General features: G+C 50.7%; 1 protein-coding gene across 2 annotated transcripts in view; it reads left to right on the top strand.

Annotated features, from left to right (window-relative positions):
- Positions 1–1,218: 1,218 nt before the first annotated feature.
- CCND2 (cyclin D2) overlaps positions 1,219–20,443 on the top strand; it is a 37,080-nt gene continuing 17,855 nt past the window's right edge. Inside the window, exons 1-5 of one of the 2 annotated variants that reach the window (XM_050896683.1) lie at positions 1,219–1,263; positions 3,160–3,380; positions 4,959–5,174; positions 8,062–8,221; positions 19,305–19,435. In XM_050896683.1, the coding sequence (XP_050752640.1) occupies positions 3,186–3,380; positions 4,959–5,174; positions 8,062–8,221; positions 19,305–19,435 (702 nt within the window). In that variant the 5' untranslated portion in view covers positions 1,219–1,263; positions 3,160–3,185. Of the gene's footprint in view, positions 1,264–2,472; positions 2,513–3,159; positions 3,381–4,958; positions 5,175–8,061; positions 8,222–19,304; positions 19,436–20,443 lie in introns of those variants that run through there. The other variant, XM_050896676.1, reaches the window with a different exon arrangement.

The raw sequence follows: 20,443 nt of genomic DNA, 5'->3' as shown, positions 1-20,443 counted from the left end.
GGCTGCGGTGGGGCTAGGAGCAGGACAGCCCCCTCCCGCCGGGCTGCGCACCAGGGGGGGGCGGCGGGAAGGCGGCGCGGTTGTCCCGGGAGCGCGGTTCCCCCGCGGCCGCGGCGGCCGGCTCCGCGCAGGGCGCAGCGCTGCTCCGCGGGAGCGCCCGCCTGGGGCTGCGCGCACCGCCGCTCCCGGAGCCGCCGGCGGGGAAAAAACATGCACCGACGATTTTTTATTTAATCCTTTATGCTTTTAAACGGGCGAAGCAGCTCAACTAACGAAGGGGAGCGAGTGCGAAAAGTATTTATTTTTTTCTTTTTTTTTTTTTTTTTTCCGGAGGGAGGGTGGTATTTAACATATGGCACTCGGTAATCTCTACACGGAGGCTGTTAAAACATCTGCTGCCTCCAAACGCATGCGGCAGCGCCCGTGGGCACGGGGACAAGGCGAAGGGGCAGCTCGGGCACGCTGGCTTCCGCGGCCGCGGGTCCCCCGCCGGCCGCCCTGGCTGCTTGCCCGCCGGCCGCGTTTCACAGGACCGGCGTTTCCCCTTTGGAAACGGGTACCGCGTATATAAAAGCCGTCGCACCGGGGAAAAGTGTTGGGTTGTTTTTTTTTTTTTCCACGACGTCGCTGCAGATCAACGGCACCTCCGCGTGCAGAGCTGGCATGCTTCCATTTATTGATTTAGGGGTTTGTTTTCCTAACGGGACACCCCCCACCCCCCCACCCCCCAGGAAGGTGGCGGGGAGGCAGCGGCCCGCCCGCCCGCAGGGCCCTTGGCTGCTCCCCCGGCGGCCGCCCCATCGCGGGGCGCGGGGGGCCCTCGCATCCCTCCTCCGGTCCCCCGCGGCTCCCCGCCGCCGGCAGCCGCGCCGTGCCCCAGACATCACCCCACTTCGGAAAGTCGGTGCCGGACAATTAGGACACCCGTTGTCCTCCCCCCCGAAACCCACATAAATCACAATCGCTGCATTGTCGGGCTACAAAGCCAGACGGGAGCGCTTATGAATTTAAGTTTGGAGAAGGAAAACGTGCGCTGACACAACACGCTCCCTGTTCACAGGAGTAGCCAGGAAGGGGAAATGAATGGTGGAAGTTAAAGAGCCTTTCATTGCGGAGCACGCCGCGCCGCAGCGGGTCCCTGCTCGTCGCTCTCGACGTGCGGCGGGGGGTGCCCCCTCCTCGCTCCCTTCCTTCGCCCTCCTAAAACGCGAGCCTTGCCGGGCAAAGCTCTGCCCAATTCCGCCTACGGCGGGCTCGCTCCCGGTAAGCTCCCGCCTCGGGGGGTGGGGGGGCGAGGGGCCACACACGGTGCCCGGCAGCTCCCGGACGGCGCCGCCGCCAATTGGTTTCGGCTGTGGCCGGGAGCTGCTCGCTTCGGGGACGGGACGGGACGGGACGAGGGGGAGCTGAACTGATTTTGCGGGGCAATGCTGCTAGCAACGCGTGGAGGGCTCGGCTGTCCCGGCCCGGCTCCGCGTTACCGGGGGACGGGACGGGGGGATGGGAGTCCTGCTGGCTTTTTGGTGGCGAAGTAGCCATTTGCTCCGACGGGCGGGTTAGGCGCGGGGCCGTCCCAGCCGGTTTTTGCAAGGGAGCCCTTGCCGCTGGACTCCGAAGAGATGCAACCCACGGCAAAGCCGGTTCCATCCCTCTCATCCGTTTTGATGCAGAGGGGCGAGGGCTGGCGTGGGAAGGGACGCGTTTGCCCACTCGCGGGCAACGACGGCCGGTCGCCCGCCTTCCCCGATGCCGGCAGGGCCCGTGCGGCTCCCGGGACCGGCGGTGCGGTCAGGTGAGGGGGCTCCACCTCGCCCCCTTTCCTCCCGGGCTGCTTTCGATGCCGGGCAGCATGCGTCCTTAAAATATAATCTGCCCGGTAACAATCAGCGCGCAGCGGCGAGAGCCCCAGAGCCATTGGCTATGCAAATAGAGGGAGGGGAAGCGGCGCCCCAAACTCCCCACTCACAATTTTAAGGCGGTATTTCTTCCCCCCCCGCCAAGCCCACCTCCGCGGCGCACCGGGGAGCGGGGCGGGGGCAGGACGGCCGCTCCGGGGAGCGTGCCCCTCGCATGCCCCGCGGGGCCGCCGCCGCTCCGCGCCCGCCCGGGTAGCTCATCCCCGGCCGGCCCCGGGCAGCTCCTTCCCCCTCGGGAGCCTCCGCTCTACCGTAGCAGGCAGCGGCAGAGACTTCGCAAAGTTGACACATTTTGCAGGCGGGGAGCGACTGCGACGCCGGCGAAGTGCGAGGAGGGTGGAAGTCACCCGGTGCGGGACATACTTACACCCCCACCCCCACCCCCCCGCCCCCGGCCAACCTCTCTCCCTCCTCCCTCCCTCCCCCGCTGCGTTTCCTAGAAAGTTATATCAGTGTGGCCATGCAGTGCTAAAACGGTTCGCCTGCTAGAAACACGTATGTGTGCCGGAGGAAGTAGCGTGGTGGTTATTGTGAGATTTCACCCCGAAAACGCCGCGGAACCCCCACCTCTCAAGGAGCCTTGGGGTCGTCTTCAGGTTTGCTGTTAGGCTGCAGTTAGCAGGGAGCTCTGCCCCCCTCCGGCTGCAGATTAAGGGGGTGCCGCAGGGGGGAGTGGGTCAAGGGCTTGAGGGGGGTGAGGGACGTGGATCCGGCACCCTGCTAAAGCCAGGGCATTTCATCCTTCGCCCCCATCGTCTCGGTGGGTACCGAGGGGGAGCCCGTAGTTTCTTGCAATAAGAAAAGGGGGGGGAATAGATTCAGACGGGCTCCCGCATAAGGAAAGTGTGGAGCGGATTTCATTTGGTCGTTGGAAGGAAGAAAAAGAGAAGCTGTCATTTGTGTGTGTATGTGTGTGTGTGTGTCCCTATACGAGGGCCTCCTGGTTCCTTGTTAGCTTATAGAGAGGGGAAAAAAAAAAAACAACCGCGTTTGATGTTACGTCTGACCAGCTGCTGTTCTCCATAATAACAAGAGAGAGAGAACTGCCTGCCCTGGCGAGTTGCGTCACTTTGCTTCAACTTTAGGCTAGAAATCAAGAGAGGGAGAGACGAGTTTCAAGGGAGGCAGGAGCGAGCTGGAAAGCCCTGCCGCCTTCCTCCCACCCACCTACCCCTCCTCCTTTACCCCTCTCCTTTCCCCACCCCCTTTCCCCCCTCCAAAAAAAAAAAAACTTTTCCATCAGAGAAAGAGGGAGATCTCTTTGGAAACATGGAGCTGCTGTGCTGCGAGGTGGATCCCATGAGGAGAGCTCTGCCTGACCCAAACTTGCTCTACGATGACCGCGTTTTGCACAACTTACTAACCATAGAGGAGAGGTATCTGCCCCAATGCTCCTACTTCAAGTGCGTCCAGAAGGACATCCAGCCTTTCATGAGGAGGATGGTGGCCACTTGGATGCTGGAGGTTTGTATCCCGGCGCCTTCCCCCGGCCCCTCGGAGCGGTGCCGCCCGGGGCGAGGGGGAGGCAGGGCGGCCGTCTGCGGGCTCCCCGCCGCGGGCAGCACCTCCGCCTCGCCTCGTCCTCTCTCTCCCCCTGCAGCCTCTCGCCCCTCCGGTCGCGGTGGGGTTTCTTCTTGTGTCCGTCGTCGTCCCCGTGTCCCCCCCGTCCCCGTCGTCCCCCCCCCCCGTGCTCACCCGGTGCGGTGCGGTGGGGGAAGGGGCGCGGGCAGCATCGGCAGCCCGCGGTGGAAATGGCCCCTTCCGGGGGGCTGCCGCAAAGCGGGGTGCCGGAGGGGAGGAAGCGGGGCGGGGGGGGGGGGGGGGGGAGTTGGAAAAGTAATTTGCAATTAAAAAGCAAAGAAAAGCCGCCTCTGGCTGCGGGCGGCCGGGAGCGCTTGAGATTGAGGCTTTTCTGGGAAAAGGGAGCTGCGCCCGGGGCAGGGCGAGGGACGGGGGGTGCCCGGTGCCCCCCGCGTTTTGCCCAGCGAGGATTTCATGCCCACGTATGCAGTGGTGAAGACGTGCCTTTTTTTCGCCATGTTGCGTTGCATGCAACTCTGGTCGGAGGCGCCGAGCCCGTCTTCCCCCCTCCTTTCCAAGAAGGGGCTCGGAAATGCACCCCGCTACTGCGTCCCGGTACCCCCGGCCTGGCGGGGGGCTGTCGGGAAGCCTGAGCGGGCGGCGAACCCCCCCTTCGCCCCGATACTTCAGGCGGGGCGGCAGCGGGCCCAGATCCCCGCAGACTCGCCTGCCTTGCCCTGGCCCCACCACCCATCATTTGCCCCTTCGGATCTCCTTTGGGGGGGACCTTTCCCGGACCAAACCCCCTGGGTTGGAAAGACCAGACTCCCCGCTTGGTTTTCATGTGCGATTTGTGCTTTTTCTCCCCGGCTCCGATTTTTGGTAAATTTTTGAAATAATTTTTTCGCTCGCTCCTGCTAAAAGGATCCAGGCTGCTCGGGCTCTCCCCACCCCACCTCGCCCTCGCTGTGTCTCCCGTCCTTCCCCCCCCCCGCCGGATCGGGGGCGCAGGGCTGGGGGACACCCCCCGGGGGAATTTTTGCAATTGTCGGAAACGATAGGGGACCGTCCCGGGATGCCACTGGCACCAAAACCGGGACCCCCGGGGAAGTTTTAATATTTTTATCGATTTTTTGAAAATATGACGAAATCAAAAAAAAAAAAAGAAAAAATTGGGTCGCAAAAAAAAAAAAAAGTCGGAGGCTGCTCGCTTGCTGCTGGATGGGGCTTTTCGGCTCTCCCACACAGTGTCTTGAATTCATTTCTTACTGAATGAACTAAAGGAATGTGAAAGCCGATTGACAGCCTTCCCAGCCTCTCCAGAGATCTCCCCCTCCCCCAAAATTTAGCTCCCCGGGAAACAAAAATAGCAGGAGCCATAGCAGGGAGGCAGTGGTCTGTTTCGTGGGATCACTCATTTATTTATTTTTTCCTTCTTGTCTCTTTCTCTCTTCCTCCCCCCTCGCCCCCCCCCGTCCCCCCCCCACCCCATCCTCCCCTCCCCACGCTCCTCGTTTGCAGGTCTGTGAAGAGCAGAAGTGTGAAGAAGAAGTTTTCCCTCTGGCCATGAATTACTTGGACAGATTCTTAGCTGTGGTGCCCACTCGAAAGTGCCATCTGCAACTGCTGGGGGCAGTGTGCATGTTCCTGGCCTCCAAGCTGAAAGAGACAATCCCCCTCACAGCCGAGAAGCTGTGCATATATACGGACAATTCCATCAAACCCCAAGAGCTGCTGGTAAGCAGCCCCCTTCCACCTTCTCTCCGTCAGCTCTTGCGCTGGCCGCCTTCTCCTTCCCTCTGCCTTTCTTGCACGGCAAGCCGTCACTTTTGCCACCCGCCCACACCCACCCCCCACCCCCCCGCCTTTTAAAAATCACGCTTTTCACGGGGTTTTTTATGCGTTCAGTGAATTGTCGAAAAGTGCTGAAGACTCAGAGAGGCGTCGACCCGAAACCGCAGGCGCACGGGGCTGCGGCCGGGGCGGGGAGGGGGGGGCGACACACACGGGACCTCCCTGTCGCTTCTGGCTCTTCCGAAGCCGCCCCGCCGTGCGGCATTCGGACCCGCTCCCCGCCTCATTCACGGGTACAGCGCTGCCGGGGGCTGGGGTTGCCGCGGGGGCCGTCCGTCCCCAGCCCCACGCCGCGTGTGCCGTGCCATGTCCCCCGCCCGCCCCCCGTGGGTGCGGGTGTCCCCGCAGGGGACCTCGCCGGGAGGGGAGGCGCCGGGCGCACGTGCGCGGGGCGGGCGGCGGCGGGGCGGCGGCGCCACCTGGCGGCAGACACGCGGCGCCGGGCGTGACTTCACCCCTTGAAGGGCTGCCGGGCGGCCCCGCGCCCCCGGCGGGGCGGGGGGAGCCGCCTCGGGGGGCGCCGCCGGCGGCGCAGCGCCCCGCGGAAGGCCGGGCGGCCTCTCCGCCGGTTGGGCTGCTGGCGGTGCCCGGCGGTGCCCCGGGACGGGGTGGGTTACTCTCCTTGCTGAAGCCCCGGGGGACGTCTGCTGCCGGGCGGCGCCTAGGAAGGCCCCGGTGCCAGCGGGTAGGTGGCTGGTCTCGCAAGCTGGGAAGCTGCGGCCGTGTTCCTGCGGCTTTTGCGGACGTGGTTCCCCGTAGGTTATCACCGGGACAGGTGGCGAGAGGAAAATTCGGCTCGGTTAAACGAGCCCGCGAGTCAAAGGCCGTGTCTGGTGCTTCTCCTGGGAGAGTTCAAGAGCAGTTCAGACGTAGTGAAAGCAGAAGCAAAAAGAATCAAAATTATTTACGGGAATAATTAATATTTGCAAAAGGATCAAAATTATTTACGGGAATAATTAATATTTGCAAAAGAATCAAAATTATTTACGGGAATAATTAATATTTGCAAAAGAATCAAAATTATTTAAGGGTATAATTAACATTTGCAAAGCGCTTCGTGGTATAGAGCGCTAGGCAAGTATTTAAGCCTCTTGGTGAGATGTATATTCAGTCAGATCGCTTTGTTCTCACAGATCCTGGTGAACGCGCGTAGCCAGCCGGATCCCAGGAGAATCTCTCCTATGAATCACTGGGTGAAGGCAGTGGGAATTCCCCCCGGGGAGGGGTTGGGAGCTCATGCTTCTGCAAAGAGCTTTGCGCTGCAAACCCTGCCATGGCTGTCACAGACATGAGGTGTCCTGCTGGTGGTACGGACTGTTAGGGGAAGCGCCGTGGCCCCCGCATGAGAAGACGTGGAACGATGTGCCTACCTTTTTGTGCCACATGGATTTAAGCATGTGTTTTAAGTGCTTCCCTGTATTCAGTCCTCTAGAGTAAGTGCTCTGCTGTATCAAAATCTGTCACATTAGTAATGTTGGGAAGATCAGTCCTTAGTTAACGTAATTGCCATTATGTCCAAACATTTTACAGGTTTTCTTGAGAAAGAAAAAAAACCCATCTGGATTCTGGGGCCTTTCACATATGTGAATGTGAGATTTTTCAAGCTATGGAGGGCTCTGTCATAATCCAGTAGGAATGTCTGTAGGAAAGTAACTTGCTGTTAAAGCGGGCATCTATTCAGAGAAACGACTGCAGAAATGGCATTGTGGGGTCCATGTTTATGGTTTCTCAGCAACGCTGGTTGACGTCTCCTCGGCTGCAAAATTAAAGGACTTTTTTTCGACTTGCCAGCTCTACAAGCTTAGCTGGGGCTCCCCGCCACGCTGGGCTCCATCAGGCTCACGCATCATCAGGACTCGAGAATCAGTGCATGGAATTTAGTTAATAGCTAATAGTTGATGCATGAGACAGAAATGAGTCCAAGGCCTGAGCTTTGTTCACTCTGCGGGGAACTGTAAGGTATTCAAAACTTATTTTAAATGTTGAAGCATGCAGGTCTAGCCCTGCTTGAACCCCATGGCTGGATCTGTTGATTAGGTACCATTTCTGCATGTAATCACATTGCAGGGAATGGCCGGTAGTTACATACGCGCCCAAGCTTTCCTTTGATTTCACTGGGAGTTTTGGGCGTGCAAAGAATGTGGGAATGGATCCTACATGATTTATTGGCAGATAATTTACACAGGCTACTTCTTGGCTGTGTTACGTGCATTTCCTTTCCGCAAAGCCTGTCTTGGAGTAGTTTAAGCACCATCAGATTTATCTGCAGGAGCTTTTGAATACAGTTTTGGGAGAGAATGCCATCAAGCTAACTTCCCCAGTTTTGAAAAAAAGAATGTATATCTAGGTTATTTTTGTGCATGGTTATCCCTAGGGCTTTAAATGGCTATAAAGTAAGGACTATAGCCATTTAAAAGAAGTTACTAGGAAAGGACCACAGTGACCTTGGCAATATCTAATTGCAGGCTAAACTTTCTGGGTGGGCATTCAGCACTGGATACAAAAAAAGTAAAATCTTGGCAGGAGCTGCCAGGTCTCATTATTTTCAGTAGAGCTTGACATTTCCAGTGTTTAAAAAGAAAAAAAAAAAAAGAATAAAAAGAATAAAGTCAACAACTTCAAAGCAGTAGGGGCATACAGAAAAAAAATGTTTGAGCAAAACCAATTTCGCAGTGATATAATGGCAATCAGAGAAATAAGCGAAGTGGGGTTTTTTTCAGGCTTGTTTATGGCTTTTCTTCTCTTCTCCCCTCCCCGTCCCCCCCTGCAGGAATGGGAGCTGGTGGTGCTGGGGAAGTTGAAGTGGAACCTTGCAGCCGTCACCCCACACGATTTCATTGAACACATCCTAAGGAAGCTGCCTCTACCTAAAGACAAGTTGCTTTTGATCCGGAAGCATGCACAAACGTTCATTGCCCTTTGTGCCACAGGTAGGCCGAGGTGCTCTGGGTGCGCCTGCTGCTTGCCGTGCGATTGAAAAGGCAGATTAGTCGCTGGTGGTACAAAGGCTTTTCATCCCCTCCATCCTTACATGATGTGGGAAGAGCGGCTGAAGCTGGTGGGACTGTTTGCAAAGGGCATTGTGAACCAGGCCCCGAAACTGTGTATAAACAGAATTCTTGCGATCAGGAGCCGTAGAGCAGTTGCAGTCCTGCTCCTAACGTGTGCAGTGCTTTTGCAGTGAAGTCAGTAAGACTGGATTAGACCATACGTTTTTCTACTTTGCCCGTTCACTAATTTTTTTAAAGGGCCACAGATCGTTTGTAAGGACAGATGTGGGGCAGCCAAAATACTGGAAGCTGTTATGGCACATTGGGCTAATGCATTGAATTAATGTGTTTGTAAATTTTTCATTAACTGGATGCTGTCCAGATAAAAGGTAAAAATTGTATTTTAACATATATGTGATACTACCATATTACTAAAGCATAGGGAATGGCAATTTAAAAAGTAATGACTTTTTTTTTTAAACATTTGGATTCTTTCTCTAACTTCACTCCAAGAAAGCAGTGAAACTAGTTTGTTTCATAGGGAACCATTACACTCCCCTTTTGTCATATGTTTGGCTGAATGCAGTTTCTGAAGATTTAGGTGAGAATAATTGCTTCTGTGGAAGAGAGGCTTTTAATTTATACCTGTCTGCAAAACACTGGTTTTTGTTTGGTTTTTTTTTTTTCTCCCCAGTGACTTTTAGAACATGAGTGTACTGTAATTTTCATCCAAAGGATTAACGGTTAGACCACTTCTTAGGAGCTAGACCTGGAACAGATAAACAGCATGCAGTGTTTTCCAGGGTTATTATCAAGTAGTATATGGCTCAATGTTTGAATTCAGCGCAGGTTGACATACATAGTCCTTTGTGATAGGAACTGTTCTGCCTGTGTGTTAGCAGAGGGGAAAGGAAGACAGGGTGCAGCTTTTGGGTATGAATGTCTACTGCTATGCCTGCTTCTCGGTATTTGTCATGTAGTGACTGCTTTTACAACATAGGCCAGTTTTTGCTACCTCAGTCGATCTGTTTTAGAGAATCTTACGGGCTGTGTTAGGGTAATTGACTTTTTGGTTACCGAGATGCTCAAGCTTTCCTTCTTTTCCCACTGCTGCCGTGATCCTTTTCAGGCAAAAGACCACAGGACTCAATAGAAATACTGCTCAAAGTCTGCAGGATCACTCTTCATAATTCATCAGACATTTCTGGACTAATTAGCTTTTTACTTTAGGATTAATCTGTTACATCAGCTTTGCCTTCTTTCTTTGCCTTCTCCCCTTACCCAGGATTCATTCACACAGCCCTTTTTCTTCTGAAAAAGATGGTCTTTCCCATGAACATTTCTCTGGATCCTCATAACACCTTCAGCCATCAACCTCCAACATACCTGGATGTTGTCTTCCTTATCAGACCAATCTTCCCTCTCTTTTGTTGCTTTCACCTCCTACAATAGTGTTTTGGTTTGTTTTGTTTTATCCAAGAGGACATCTTCTTGAGTGACCTAGGTTTCATTATGATGTAACTTTTCAAATTCTGGTCAATAATCCTTTGCGCTTCGAGTTTTCCGTATAACCAAACCATTGCAGGACTGTGGGCCATAAAGGAGTTGCCAAAGTCCGTGCCTTCTTTCCACTCTTTCTCCATGAGTTCTTTGATGGTTAGCTCCATACTTTACTAGTCTGTTTACTGAGATCCAAACCAGCATCCCCTTTCCTACCCTTACCCCAGTCATGCACTTCTCTCATGTGTTGCCCCCGTGTGATCTGCTTCTCATGTTAGATGTCTCCAATGCATGAACCGAAGTCCTTTACGTAGAGTTTAAAGAGGCAACAAGTCAGAGTTTCTTTTCTTGCAAGTGAAAGACATAATTGACTGCATACAGAGCTTCCTGAAAGACAGGGCACCATGGTGCTGACTGCAGATTTTCTTTTCTTCTCATCCCATTTTCCACAAACCACTGTGTTGGCATTTAATTTTGAGGAGGACCCACAACCCCATGCAGTTTCGAAAGTGGAGATCTTACCCAAGCCCTCATTCCCAGTTTTCTATCTCGTTCCCAGTTTACTAGCAAGCTACTACCCCCATTTGCATTATAGAAATGTTGTTGTTACTACTGCATTTCCCTTTTCACTGCCACTCTTCTTGAAGTCGTTCTTACCCTCCTTGGTGAAAAAAAGCCCCTTTTCATCAGACTTCCTTCCAGATCCAGTTGTCATTTCCTTTTCTTGTCCTATTTGTTGCAGAGCTCTCATCGGCCGCTGTGTTTCTTCTTTCCCTTTCTCCCTCAAAGCTTCTGCTCTCCGCCAGCTCGGGTTAAGCCTGGTGTTTCATTTCCCCATTTGCCTTCTTTCAGCAATATGACCTCTGTTGACATGTGGCTGCCTCTTCCTTTGCTCCCTCCATGCGTGTTTTCAGCCCGGTCTTGACTCTTGACTGTTACCAGACCTGACCTCGCTGGCTGGCTAACGGCTTTGGTCTGGAGCACAGCAATGAATCTCTTTCTATTTCCCGATTCATCTCAGTGCAGCTTTCTCGGCTTTCAAGTACTTTTTCTTCTTTTTTAGTGTATCGTGCAAAATGTGGCATATTTTGAACTTTTTTCTGCTAGCCTGAGTTCTTCTTCACCAACTGCTCCATTTTAATTTCCCAGCAAAAGCGTTATACCAGAAATTCCCAAGTGTTCCCTGCCTTTACAGAGCCGGCTGTGATCTCGGTCCTGCAATACTTCGTGTCAGCAGAGAGGGAAGCAACCATTAACAGTTCTGGATGTTGTGCTGGATGTGTAGGATCACTTTGATATTCATCTCTGTTCTCCTTCCCATGTGAATGTTACGCAAAAGGGAGATGATACTCGGTTCTTTTGTATATTCCTCTCAGTCATGTTTTATCATTTTGGCACTCTCTCTGTTTCTGTGTCTTTATTTTGAGCCCAGTTTCTGAAACAAGCTGCGTGGATATAAATCCATGGCCTCTCCCCAGTCCTTGCGGTGATTAATGATTCACATGAGCATGACTGAAACTGGAACGTATCCCTCTTTGCCCTTGGTCCCATCTGAACATACGGCTGCTGAGCAAGACACAAGCTTATTCCCTGAATAAAAAGTTTTCTCTTTCCCCTGCCCTGCACTCGCAACTCTTTTCAGGAGCCTCCTTCTCCACGGGAGGGGGCCTAAAGTGGCGTCCGTCCGCATCCCGTCCCTGGGTGTGCTGCCAGCGCCGTGGCCATGCAAACAGGGTACTGTCATTAAGCGAGAGCTCGATCTGTTGGCTGGGAATTGCCCATGCGTAGGCCAGCTTTCTTCAAGCTGCCTCGCTCACTGCACAGTAAGAGCGTATATATTGACACGCACTGGCATAGCCTAATCTGTCATGATGTCATTTGTTTTCTCATCCCGCTGGTGGCTCCTTCAGGAGTCTTCTGAATTTTAAAGGGACTAAGAGGCTGCATCTGGAGCCCTTGCCCTTACAATATAGCTTGGCAAAATTGATGCTTACTGCTTTTTCAGCATGGGAGGATCTGATCCTGTTTATCTGTGAGGCCAATGGAGATTGTCCTTCTTTTGCTCTCTGGCATCATGTCGCTTTGCTGCTCTGACCCCACCTCCGTCTGTTCATTGCTTTGCACCCTTCGTTCATCCTCTGTCTCTTCGCACAGCACTTCATAGTTTGGAAATGTTTTCTCAGGGGTTGCCCGTTTGCTTGTACGTGCCGTGCTCCAAGCCAGGGAATTGCTCCTGGAAGAGTGCGAGAGGGCACCGGTTACAGAGCTGCGTGCAGAACATGCCACGCTGCCGATGAAAAGAGAACCATGCATTATTTCGTCGACTTCAGCGTGCCCTTCATTTCTTGTTCTTCCAGGCTGTTCAGAGTCACAGATGCCCAGCTGCTTCCTTGCGTTACGCTCTCTTGTTGGAGGCTGTGTGTGCCACTGTTTTGGCGCAGGATACCCCTTTTTATCTCAGTGCCTATAAGGGAATGGGTTTTGGGGAGGACAGACTGTGCAAGTCAGGCTTTCAGAAAGAGGAGCTGTGCATCTCTGAACGCAAGCTGTAATGGAGAGACTAATCTCAGTGAGGAGGTTTTCAGTGTTTTATTTAAGTGGCATGCAAAACTTGGAAGCAAAAAGCTTTGCAGACTTGCAGAGACAGAAGGCAACTTGTGTAGATCTCTAGCTAGACTCAGCCCTTTGCATGGTCTCTTCTGTGCTTCAGCCGAGTCCTATGGCAGGTGAGATGTTCCCATGATGGGTACAATGCAGCATCTCATAGACCGGTGGCTTTCAAAGCCTGTGTCTGCAAAGAGGCTAAGAAAGAGGAGGAAAAATTCAGCTTTAAGTCAGTTTTGTACAGTGTGCCAAACCTCTGCCCACTGTTTCTAGGACATTAATCATCTGCATTTGAAAGCTGAGAAGGCTTTTTTTTTAACTTCTGGGCCAAATCCTGGGTCCTTACTCAGACAGAAGTTCTGTGGAAGTCAATGGGAGTGTTGTCTGAGCAAAGACTGCAAGATGAGGCGCACAACCCTAGTAGTGATCTGGAGGGTAACCACACAGAATGCTTTGTAGCACCAAAAGGCATGTTTGGTCCTCAGGACTCCTGCTGGGCAAGTCTACTATGCATCCTTCCCGTCTCAGCCAATGTAAGAGTTATTGGGCTCTGTCCCTGCAGAGGATAAAAGTGTGATACGAGTTTTATTCAGGACCTGTTCTTTGCAGAGGGAAGGAAAGAAGTCCATAGAGGCTTCATTGTGTGGATTAATCTCTTAGAAATAAAACACATGTTGCAAAGTGGAAGTGGTTGCACGAACACTTCTTGCATAACAGAAGAAAGAATAATCCACATGAATTTATTGCCATACAAAAGAAGGCTCTTGCTTGTTCCTGGGAGACGTAGCTCATATCAGCATATTGAGTGTTCCAGCAAGTGAAGCCACAAGAACCGTGGAAGCTCCATGAACAAGTAAGCGGGGCTTGGGGAATGTTTCGTACGAGCAAACTCACTCCTTAAGCTGTAGGACCCATCAAATCTGGGAAGATGAGGCGGAAGGAAATGGAGGAAGAGAGCCTTTGCTGATAGAAGCTGGTGTAATTCCAGCGCTGCCAGATAAATTGCCCTCCTTCCTACCAGCTGCAAATGTGACCTTTTGGTGGTTCAAGCGCTAACATAATCCTGATCCTTGGCTGGGCTTCCTTAGTGAAGGTGTAGAACAAGTGAAAATAATAATCAGTGCAAACAGTTGTTCAGAAATAGTGTTTATGATCAGCTAATAAGCATGTTGTAGTGAGTGCTCATATACTTTACATAAACTGCTCAATGTGTTTCCCTGTCTCTGCCTCACTTGGATGATTGTGATGGAGCATTAGCATTTAGGATACTTTAGACTCATTTGTATAAAGGCCAAATACTTTTTGCCTTACTGTGGCCCAGGAACAGAATTAGGTGTCTGCCTTCCCACCTACTCAAAGAATAGAAGCAGGTGTGCATCCTATTTTACTTGACAGTTTTTTGTTTGGTCGTACTTGGCACTGCCACGCCCTTTTTTGAAGGGCTGGAGTCATCTGGTTTTGCCTTTAAAAGCAGAAATAGTTAACATGGGGAAAAATTGCAGTGTCTTGTAGAAATACGAGAGTGAGAGAAAAAAATGGCCAATGCAGTTAAAACCAACTGCATTTGAAAAAAAAAAGTAGCATGCTGACGCTGAAATTGCATTTGGATCAAAACAGGCAAGAATTAAATTCACTACGTATATTGTTTCTCTTAGACCTTTCTTTTAAGCTTAGCTGGTTAAATATAGATCCATGCTTGTCTTCATAGTACAATCATTGGCTGGGTGAAGTTTGAGGCTGGGTGAAATTTGACCGTTATCTATATCATTTTATAAACCAGTATTGATGACTGTCATGATTCTGTTCTCCTGATGGAGGTAACATTCCTTCCCCCCCCCCCCCCCGCCCCCCCCCCAAGAAGCATTACCTTTCTCAGGACAGCAGTTTCCAATTCTGTGTTTGCAACTCTGAAAATAAACCTGTATCAAATTATAGAGATGAAAACTGGCTGTTAAAAAAACCAACCAGCGGCCAGAGCAGTAACAAGAGTCATTGTAAGAAGGTAGAGTTCCCACCTGGCTTTGGCACACCGAGCACATTCAGCCTGGATATTTGTCAGTGCTCTTTTCCTTCCGGCAGTTTTCATTTTATTGGCTGCAAGTTAGGGCTTCCCCTTGCAGGACCTCTCTGGGTTCCTGCCTCCAGTTCCCTCCTGCTTTAGACTGTCTGTCAACCTTGCATTTGCCTGGCTCGGAGGTAGTCAAGTCCACTGGATCAGGAGAGAGCCAGCAAAACAGCTCGGCCACGGTGCGCAGGGTCCTAGAACCTGACCATTAATTACGTGTGCTGCACTGGCAGAAAAACGTCCTCGGCACGGGCGTGCATTCATGCCCTGGCTGTGTGAGCTCCAGTCTGAAAGCAGGGTGCGGATTCAGGGTGCCCTGAATTTGCTTGATGACTCCAGCTGGCTGGTCCAGAGGTGGCTGTGTTTCAAAGGGCGCTGTTTCTTGTGTCGGCTTTCTTTGTTTCCAACACTGAAGTCAGTGGGGTTGTGCAAGGTTGGTCCCTTGTTTTTAAGGTCACTTAGGAAAAAGGTGATACTGAAATGGGGATGGGATGGGTTCTAGTGTTTATTGCCTGGGAATAGAAGGTAAAGCAAGTCCTGCTTTCTAACAACCCCGTATCTTCCCTTGAAGTGTTCGTGTGCTCAGATTCTCGTAGACTACACGTTGTTGCACTACTCCTCTGACTTAAGACGACTCTTCTGTACTTTCCTGTGGAATTGCATAAATCACAACAAAGTGAGAGTCAGCCATGCCTTCGGTGCAGGCTCTGGGTGCCCATTAACCAAGGTTGCACATAGGTCCGAAAGAAGGATTTAGCCCATAGCCTTGCTTCAGCTGTCCAGTAAGAAGTGCTTTTTATAAGATTCCCTCTAATTCAGGGTTCATCATCTCCAACAAGAATTTAAAGTAAAAGCATATATTTCAGCTTCACATGTTGAGGTCCTCTCTCTCCCCTTTTATTTTGCCTTTTTTTTTTTAAATCTCAGGGCAAGCTTTTGACTTAATTCTGGGGGCAGTTTTACCTGGGTGAAAACTGAGTGAGGATGGTGGGACCTGGCTTGTTGTCATGTGGGAAGTGGGCGTAGAGACTTATAATTGAAAATAATGTGTAAAAAGCTTGTTTTGAATTTCTCGATGGAATGTAAGAGACTCGGAGGGGGGTTCTGCATCCCCTCAGAGACGGTACTTAATATTTATGGTTTCATTGCACCTTGACAAACAATTCACGTAGTTATTGCTTTGCTTGAATATGGAAATATGTTAATTACAGTCTTTATTCCGCTGCCTGCTCTTTTCCTCAGCCTTTTCTATTCAACCCTCTAGGTGGCCCAGCACAATGTGGCTTCTTTTCTTTCAATGAGCTCTTTCCACACTAATAGGGTCCAGGGTGATGTGGAGAACCATGTGCACAAAATTGGTGCACCACCCCCCATCCCTTTGTGGGCATGTCAGGTTAAATTCATATCAGCAGGAGGGTCACTGCCATGATTTTCAATAGCGCGAGATGAGGTGATGACTTCAGACAATGGCGCCACACTCTCCAGTTGGAGACACTTGCCTCACCAGTTGCAGTAGTTAATTAATATGCTAAAAATAGAAGCCAGTGATACAAATCGCTGCCTGTTGTACAACAAAGACTGGGCATGTGTAGCTTTGATAGCCAAGTTTATGGTGCTTGTTATGGAGGGAAGTTAGTTTAGAGCTAGAGGCAATGTAAGACTTTCTGGATGCTGAGCTTTAGTCACTCTGGGCCTCTGGCCATTCGCTCGCTGTCTCATTTGCATTATGAATGACATTAAGGGAACTAACAAGGTTATTGGGCATAGAAATGTTCTCATGTGACCCCACGTGGAAGCAGACCTACAGCAGTGCTAGTTGGCAGGGGCACTGTGGCTCTTTATTCAGCTTCCTAGGAAGACGGTTTCTGGGAGTAGATATAAAATCAGCCGCGAGAAAACCGGCGTTTGGATAATGCGAAGGTCTTGATGCAAGCCCCTAGGAGGCAAGGAAGTTCAGAGGGCAGGCTGGAGCTGTGTCCTTCACTCAGCCCACTGTGCCTGACTGGTGCTGAGCGCTGAGTGCAAGACACGGGAGCTCCCTGTTGCTTGGGTCTCCCTACCAGCCACTCGAGGCTGGGTGAAGCTGCTCCGTGGGGGCTCAGTGACCACACATGAGGGTGAGGGTCCATCCGGGTCTCCGAGTGGGTCCGTTTCTCCCTGCTGCTGGCTCAAATGATGGGTGGGAGGGGGTGGGTTTTGGTTCTCACCCGCTGCATCATAGCTTCCATGGGGACTGTCCAAACGCTGGCAGAGTTTGAGAGGTTTCGCATAATTTTTTTACTACAGCTTCCCTGAAACTCAAGATAGGGAGGGGTGAATTATGGAAAGTCTGTTGCCACCTGTAGGTCCCATGCATAACTAGGAGACAGTTTGGTAAGTCCAAAGGTTTAAACGTGGGAGTTGCATCCCAACTTAGGGCCACGTTGGCCAAGTGCAGCCTCATTCACGCCAATGCAAGCACATGGGATTCACAAACCCAAGCAAATGCAGTGTGTACAAGAGGAGAAACAGACCCGTGGAGATGTAGTCTTCTTTAATTTATCCCTTTTCTAAAGAAATTAGTGGGATTGCTGACAGCAGATTTTGGGAACGCTAGGTCTCTTTCATAGATGTTTGAACATTCTTAAATTTTATAGACATTTTGTTATTTGCTCTGTGGAGCAGGAGGAGCCTCTGGACAGTCACACAAGCACATAAACATTTGCAGCCTTTATAAAAAACTCTTGTTATCCAAGTCCTTTAACCATTCCTGGTCTTCATATTGGACTTTGTAAACTGGTGGCCCAGCAATCACACTTCTGTGGAGCCACTAGCTACCAGATCAACCCACAGGAACGAGGTACTGCAACAGTCACCCAGAACCGAGTCCTGGGGCCCCCTGTCAGTAGCAGTGAGTAAGAAGAGAGGCAAAACAGCATAAAACGAGGGCTGTTTCAAGGGCTTAAAATCCCACTGTATTTATGGCCTGCTCTCGAGGTCTGGCCTGATGATAAGTGCAACCACAGGCTGAGGCACTGGGGATAGGGCAGGCTCTGTGGGGAGCGCATGTGCTGTGTGTCAGGTAACCTTATCTATTTTCCCCGGTCATCCATTTACAGGCTAGATGGGGCTAGCCCTTGTGTGTGTGTATAAATCCATGTGAGGTAAATGTGAAGGCAGTTTTGATCATGAAAATGCAATTCCTGTTACCTCGACATGTGCTGAGATCAGCATGCTCAGGGCTATGTCCTGCACTGATAAGTAGGAGTCAAGGCTCCCTGTTGGCTCAGTCATTAGTGGGAGCAATATAACTTAATTTCCAAGATCATAATCTTTCCTATGTACAGTGGGTTCTTGCTATTACAATAGTGCATTATTATTATTTTTATAATAAAAGCAGTCCATATTCATTGCTTCAGTTGGTGGGAATTAGCTCCTTCAGAAGTGTTTGTCAGAGTGTGATGTCTGCTGAACTCCCCTGCCAGGAAGGACAGTGGGCTTCGGCGTGCAATGGTGGGCTTGCAGGTGGTCACCTCCTGGTGCTTTGTGAGACAGATAAATCCATGTCAGGGTTTCAGCTCCTCCTTTTCTCTCCCCACTTCTAACATCCCCCCTCCAGTCTGTCTGGATGAACGTTATGACCCAAGTCCCATTCTTACCTGACTGCTTCATTCCTCATGGGTCCCAGGGACATATTCCAGCCTGGAGAAGAACTTGCTGTCTCCACAGCTATTGCAGTATCTGCCAACTCAGAGTCTGGGAGGCCGAGAACAACTCTCCATGTGTCTAAAACTTGAGCGGTTACACAGACATCAACATGGTTACAGAATTTGTGCTAGCTGAACAGAGAGGACTTGGGATCTGCCCTTAACAGAAGGGCAGTTTTCTGTAACAATCTGTTTCTGTAAATAGATTGAATATATTGATGGTGGTTTATTTCATAGTAAGTATTACTTGGGTTTCCTCTTCCTTCTCCTCCAGTCCTCCCAACTGAAAACTGGTAGAGAAGAGTTTGTTCATGGGTTATTGTTGAACCAAAGAACTTGCAAAACAAGTTTCATTTTAGGAAGATACCAGTAACCTAGAAGATCTCTTGGAAATGGTATTTAGTAAGACATGCCAATAAACCAGTGCCTATGCCAGTATCATAAACCATAAAATTGCCTTATAAAGGGCACAAGAACATTTAGTTTTATTCTCATTGCTCTCCTGATCTCCACAGATGTGTGAGAGGAAGTTTTGAAACACATTTTCAACTTGTTTATTAAGAAATAGTAGTAATGACAAATGTGATCTTTGGTTTTTTCTTTGATTACATAGCTATGGGCTGTAAGTGTTCTCACTTTCTAATTGCAAAGGTGGTAAAGATGAACTGTTAATTAAAATCTCTTTCCCGGACAGGTCTTTAAATGCTCGAGTTAATTAAGTCTTTAAAAATTGACGTGACTAAAAATCTCAGTTTGGTCCTTTGTGATACCTTATTCCAGTTAGTTTTCCGGTTATACAGAGCGCTCTAATGTGACTGAGACTCAGATTTCTGACATAAATTACAGAAAGCCTCCTTCTTCTCTTTCCTTTTCTTTAAAACTAAGGAAAGACTATTAAAAATTGTCCAGGTTTACTTTATGCATCAGTGAGAATAAAAGACCGAACCACATTTCCATGTTAATTTGCAGATCTGTTACCCCTCCTTTGACTGCTTGTGATGAGCAGTGTGACTAATGAGCTCCGCCAGACCAAAAAGAGTGGCACTTTTCCCTTTCTTCTACTTCCCCGTTTTTTATTCTTGGGTGTGGTTTTTTATGTTGCTTGCCTCTGATGTTTTGCAGCTTTTTTAGTCTGGGCTTGGACTAATTCCCAGATCTGTTCTTGCAGATTTTAACTTTGCCATGTACCCACCGTCAATGATAGCAACTGGAAGTGTGGGAGCAGCCATCTGTGGCCTTCAGCTCGATGACGGGGACAGCCTCACGGACCTCCTGGCCAAGATCACAAACACAGATGTGGTGAGTGTCCCGCATTCCTCTTCTCCTTTCACTTCTGTGAACATGGTGGAGAACCGGGCCATCAAACACAGCCTGATCCTGAAAGCCCAGTGGAGTGAAAGAGGGGGATGCTCCTGGAGTGAGCAGGTTGCAGGCGTGGACCTGGCACCTTGGTTGTGGTGCTTTGAATGTCCAAAGCTCCTTGGCCTCCTGGGATCAATTTTCATTCACGCTTTGTTCAGCAGCTTGGTGGGGAGAGCCTGCTCTACCCGCCCTGGCTGATGGTCAGGCGTGCTGTAGGGGGGAACCGCCTTGGGTACCACCCTGGGCGATGGGGTGAGCAGGCAGACAGCATCCCCCGGGGCATAAGGTAAACCAGTATGTGCGCCAGTCCTGTGTTCGCAACCTTGAACCTGCTCTTCTGGCTCTCATTGAGGTATCATCTAAAAATCCTTGACTTGAAGGAAGCGAATAATGAGCTAATCCTCCGGCACTGGCACAATGCGAGGCAGGTGCAACCCAGGCTGTCTGGATTTTTGTCTGTAACTTCACTAAGCTCACTCCATGAAGGGCATTTCTTGGCATGTTCAGAAAGTCCCGTCATCCGTAGGAGAGGTGAATGTGATGGCATTTCAGTGGTGCTCAAACTCACTCAAAAGTGAGTTTTCTGGTCTGGGCTCAGCTTCTAGTAGGGACATCAGAAAAACCCAAACCTGACAGCTCTGCATGGCAGTCTCAGCAGAAAGCTGGGAGGACTGAAAGGAGCACTGAGGGTGCCTTCCCTGAGGGGTGGTGCCTCTCCTGCTGCATCCCCGTGTCGGTGGGACACTGTGGGGAGAGCTTACACTCGTGCAAATCCAAACCGCTTGGTCTGTGGATAAATAGGAGTCTCATCTCTTGTGAAGCTGACATGTTTTGCTGTGATGAAATTCACTCAAAAGGAAAGAAAATGAGTGAGGCTTTCTGAAATGCAGGCCACTAATAAGATAATGCTTTTTTTACCATAGAAGTATGAGTTTCCAATGTGTC

Source organism: Gymnogyps californianus, chromosome 1, assembly GCF_018139145.2.
Source record: "Gymnogyps californianus isolate 813 chromosome 1, ASM1813914v2, whole genome shotgun sequence".
NCBI lineage: Eukaryota > Metazoa > Chordata > Aves > Accipitriformes > Cathartidae > Gymnogyps > Gymnogyps californianus.
This window is presented reverse-complemented; position numbering and strand designations above follow the sequence as displayed.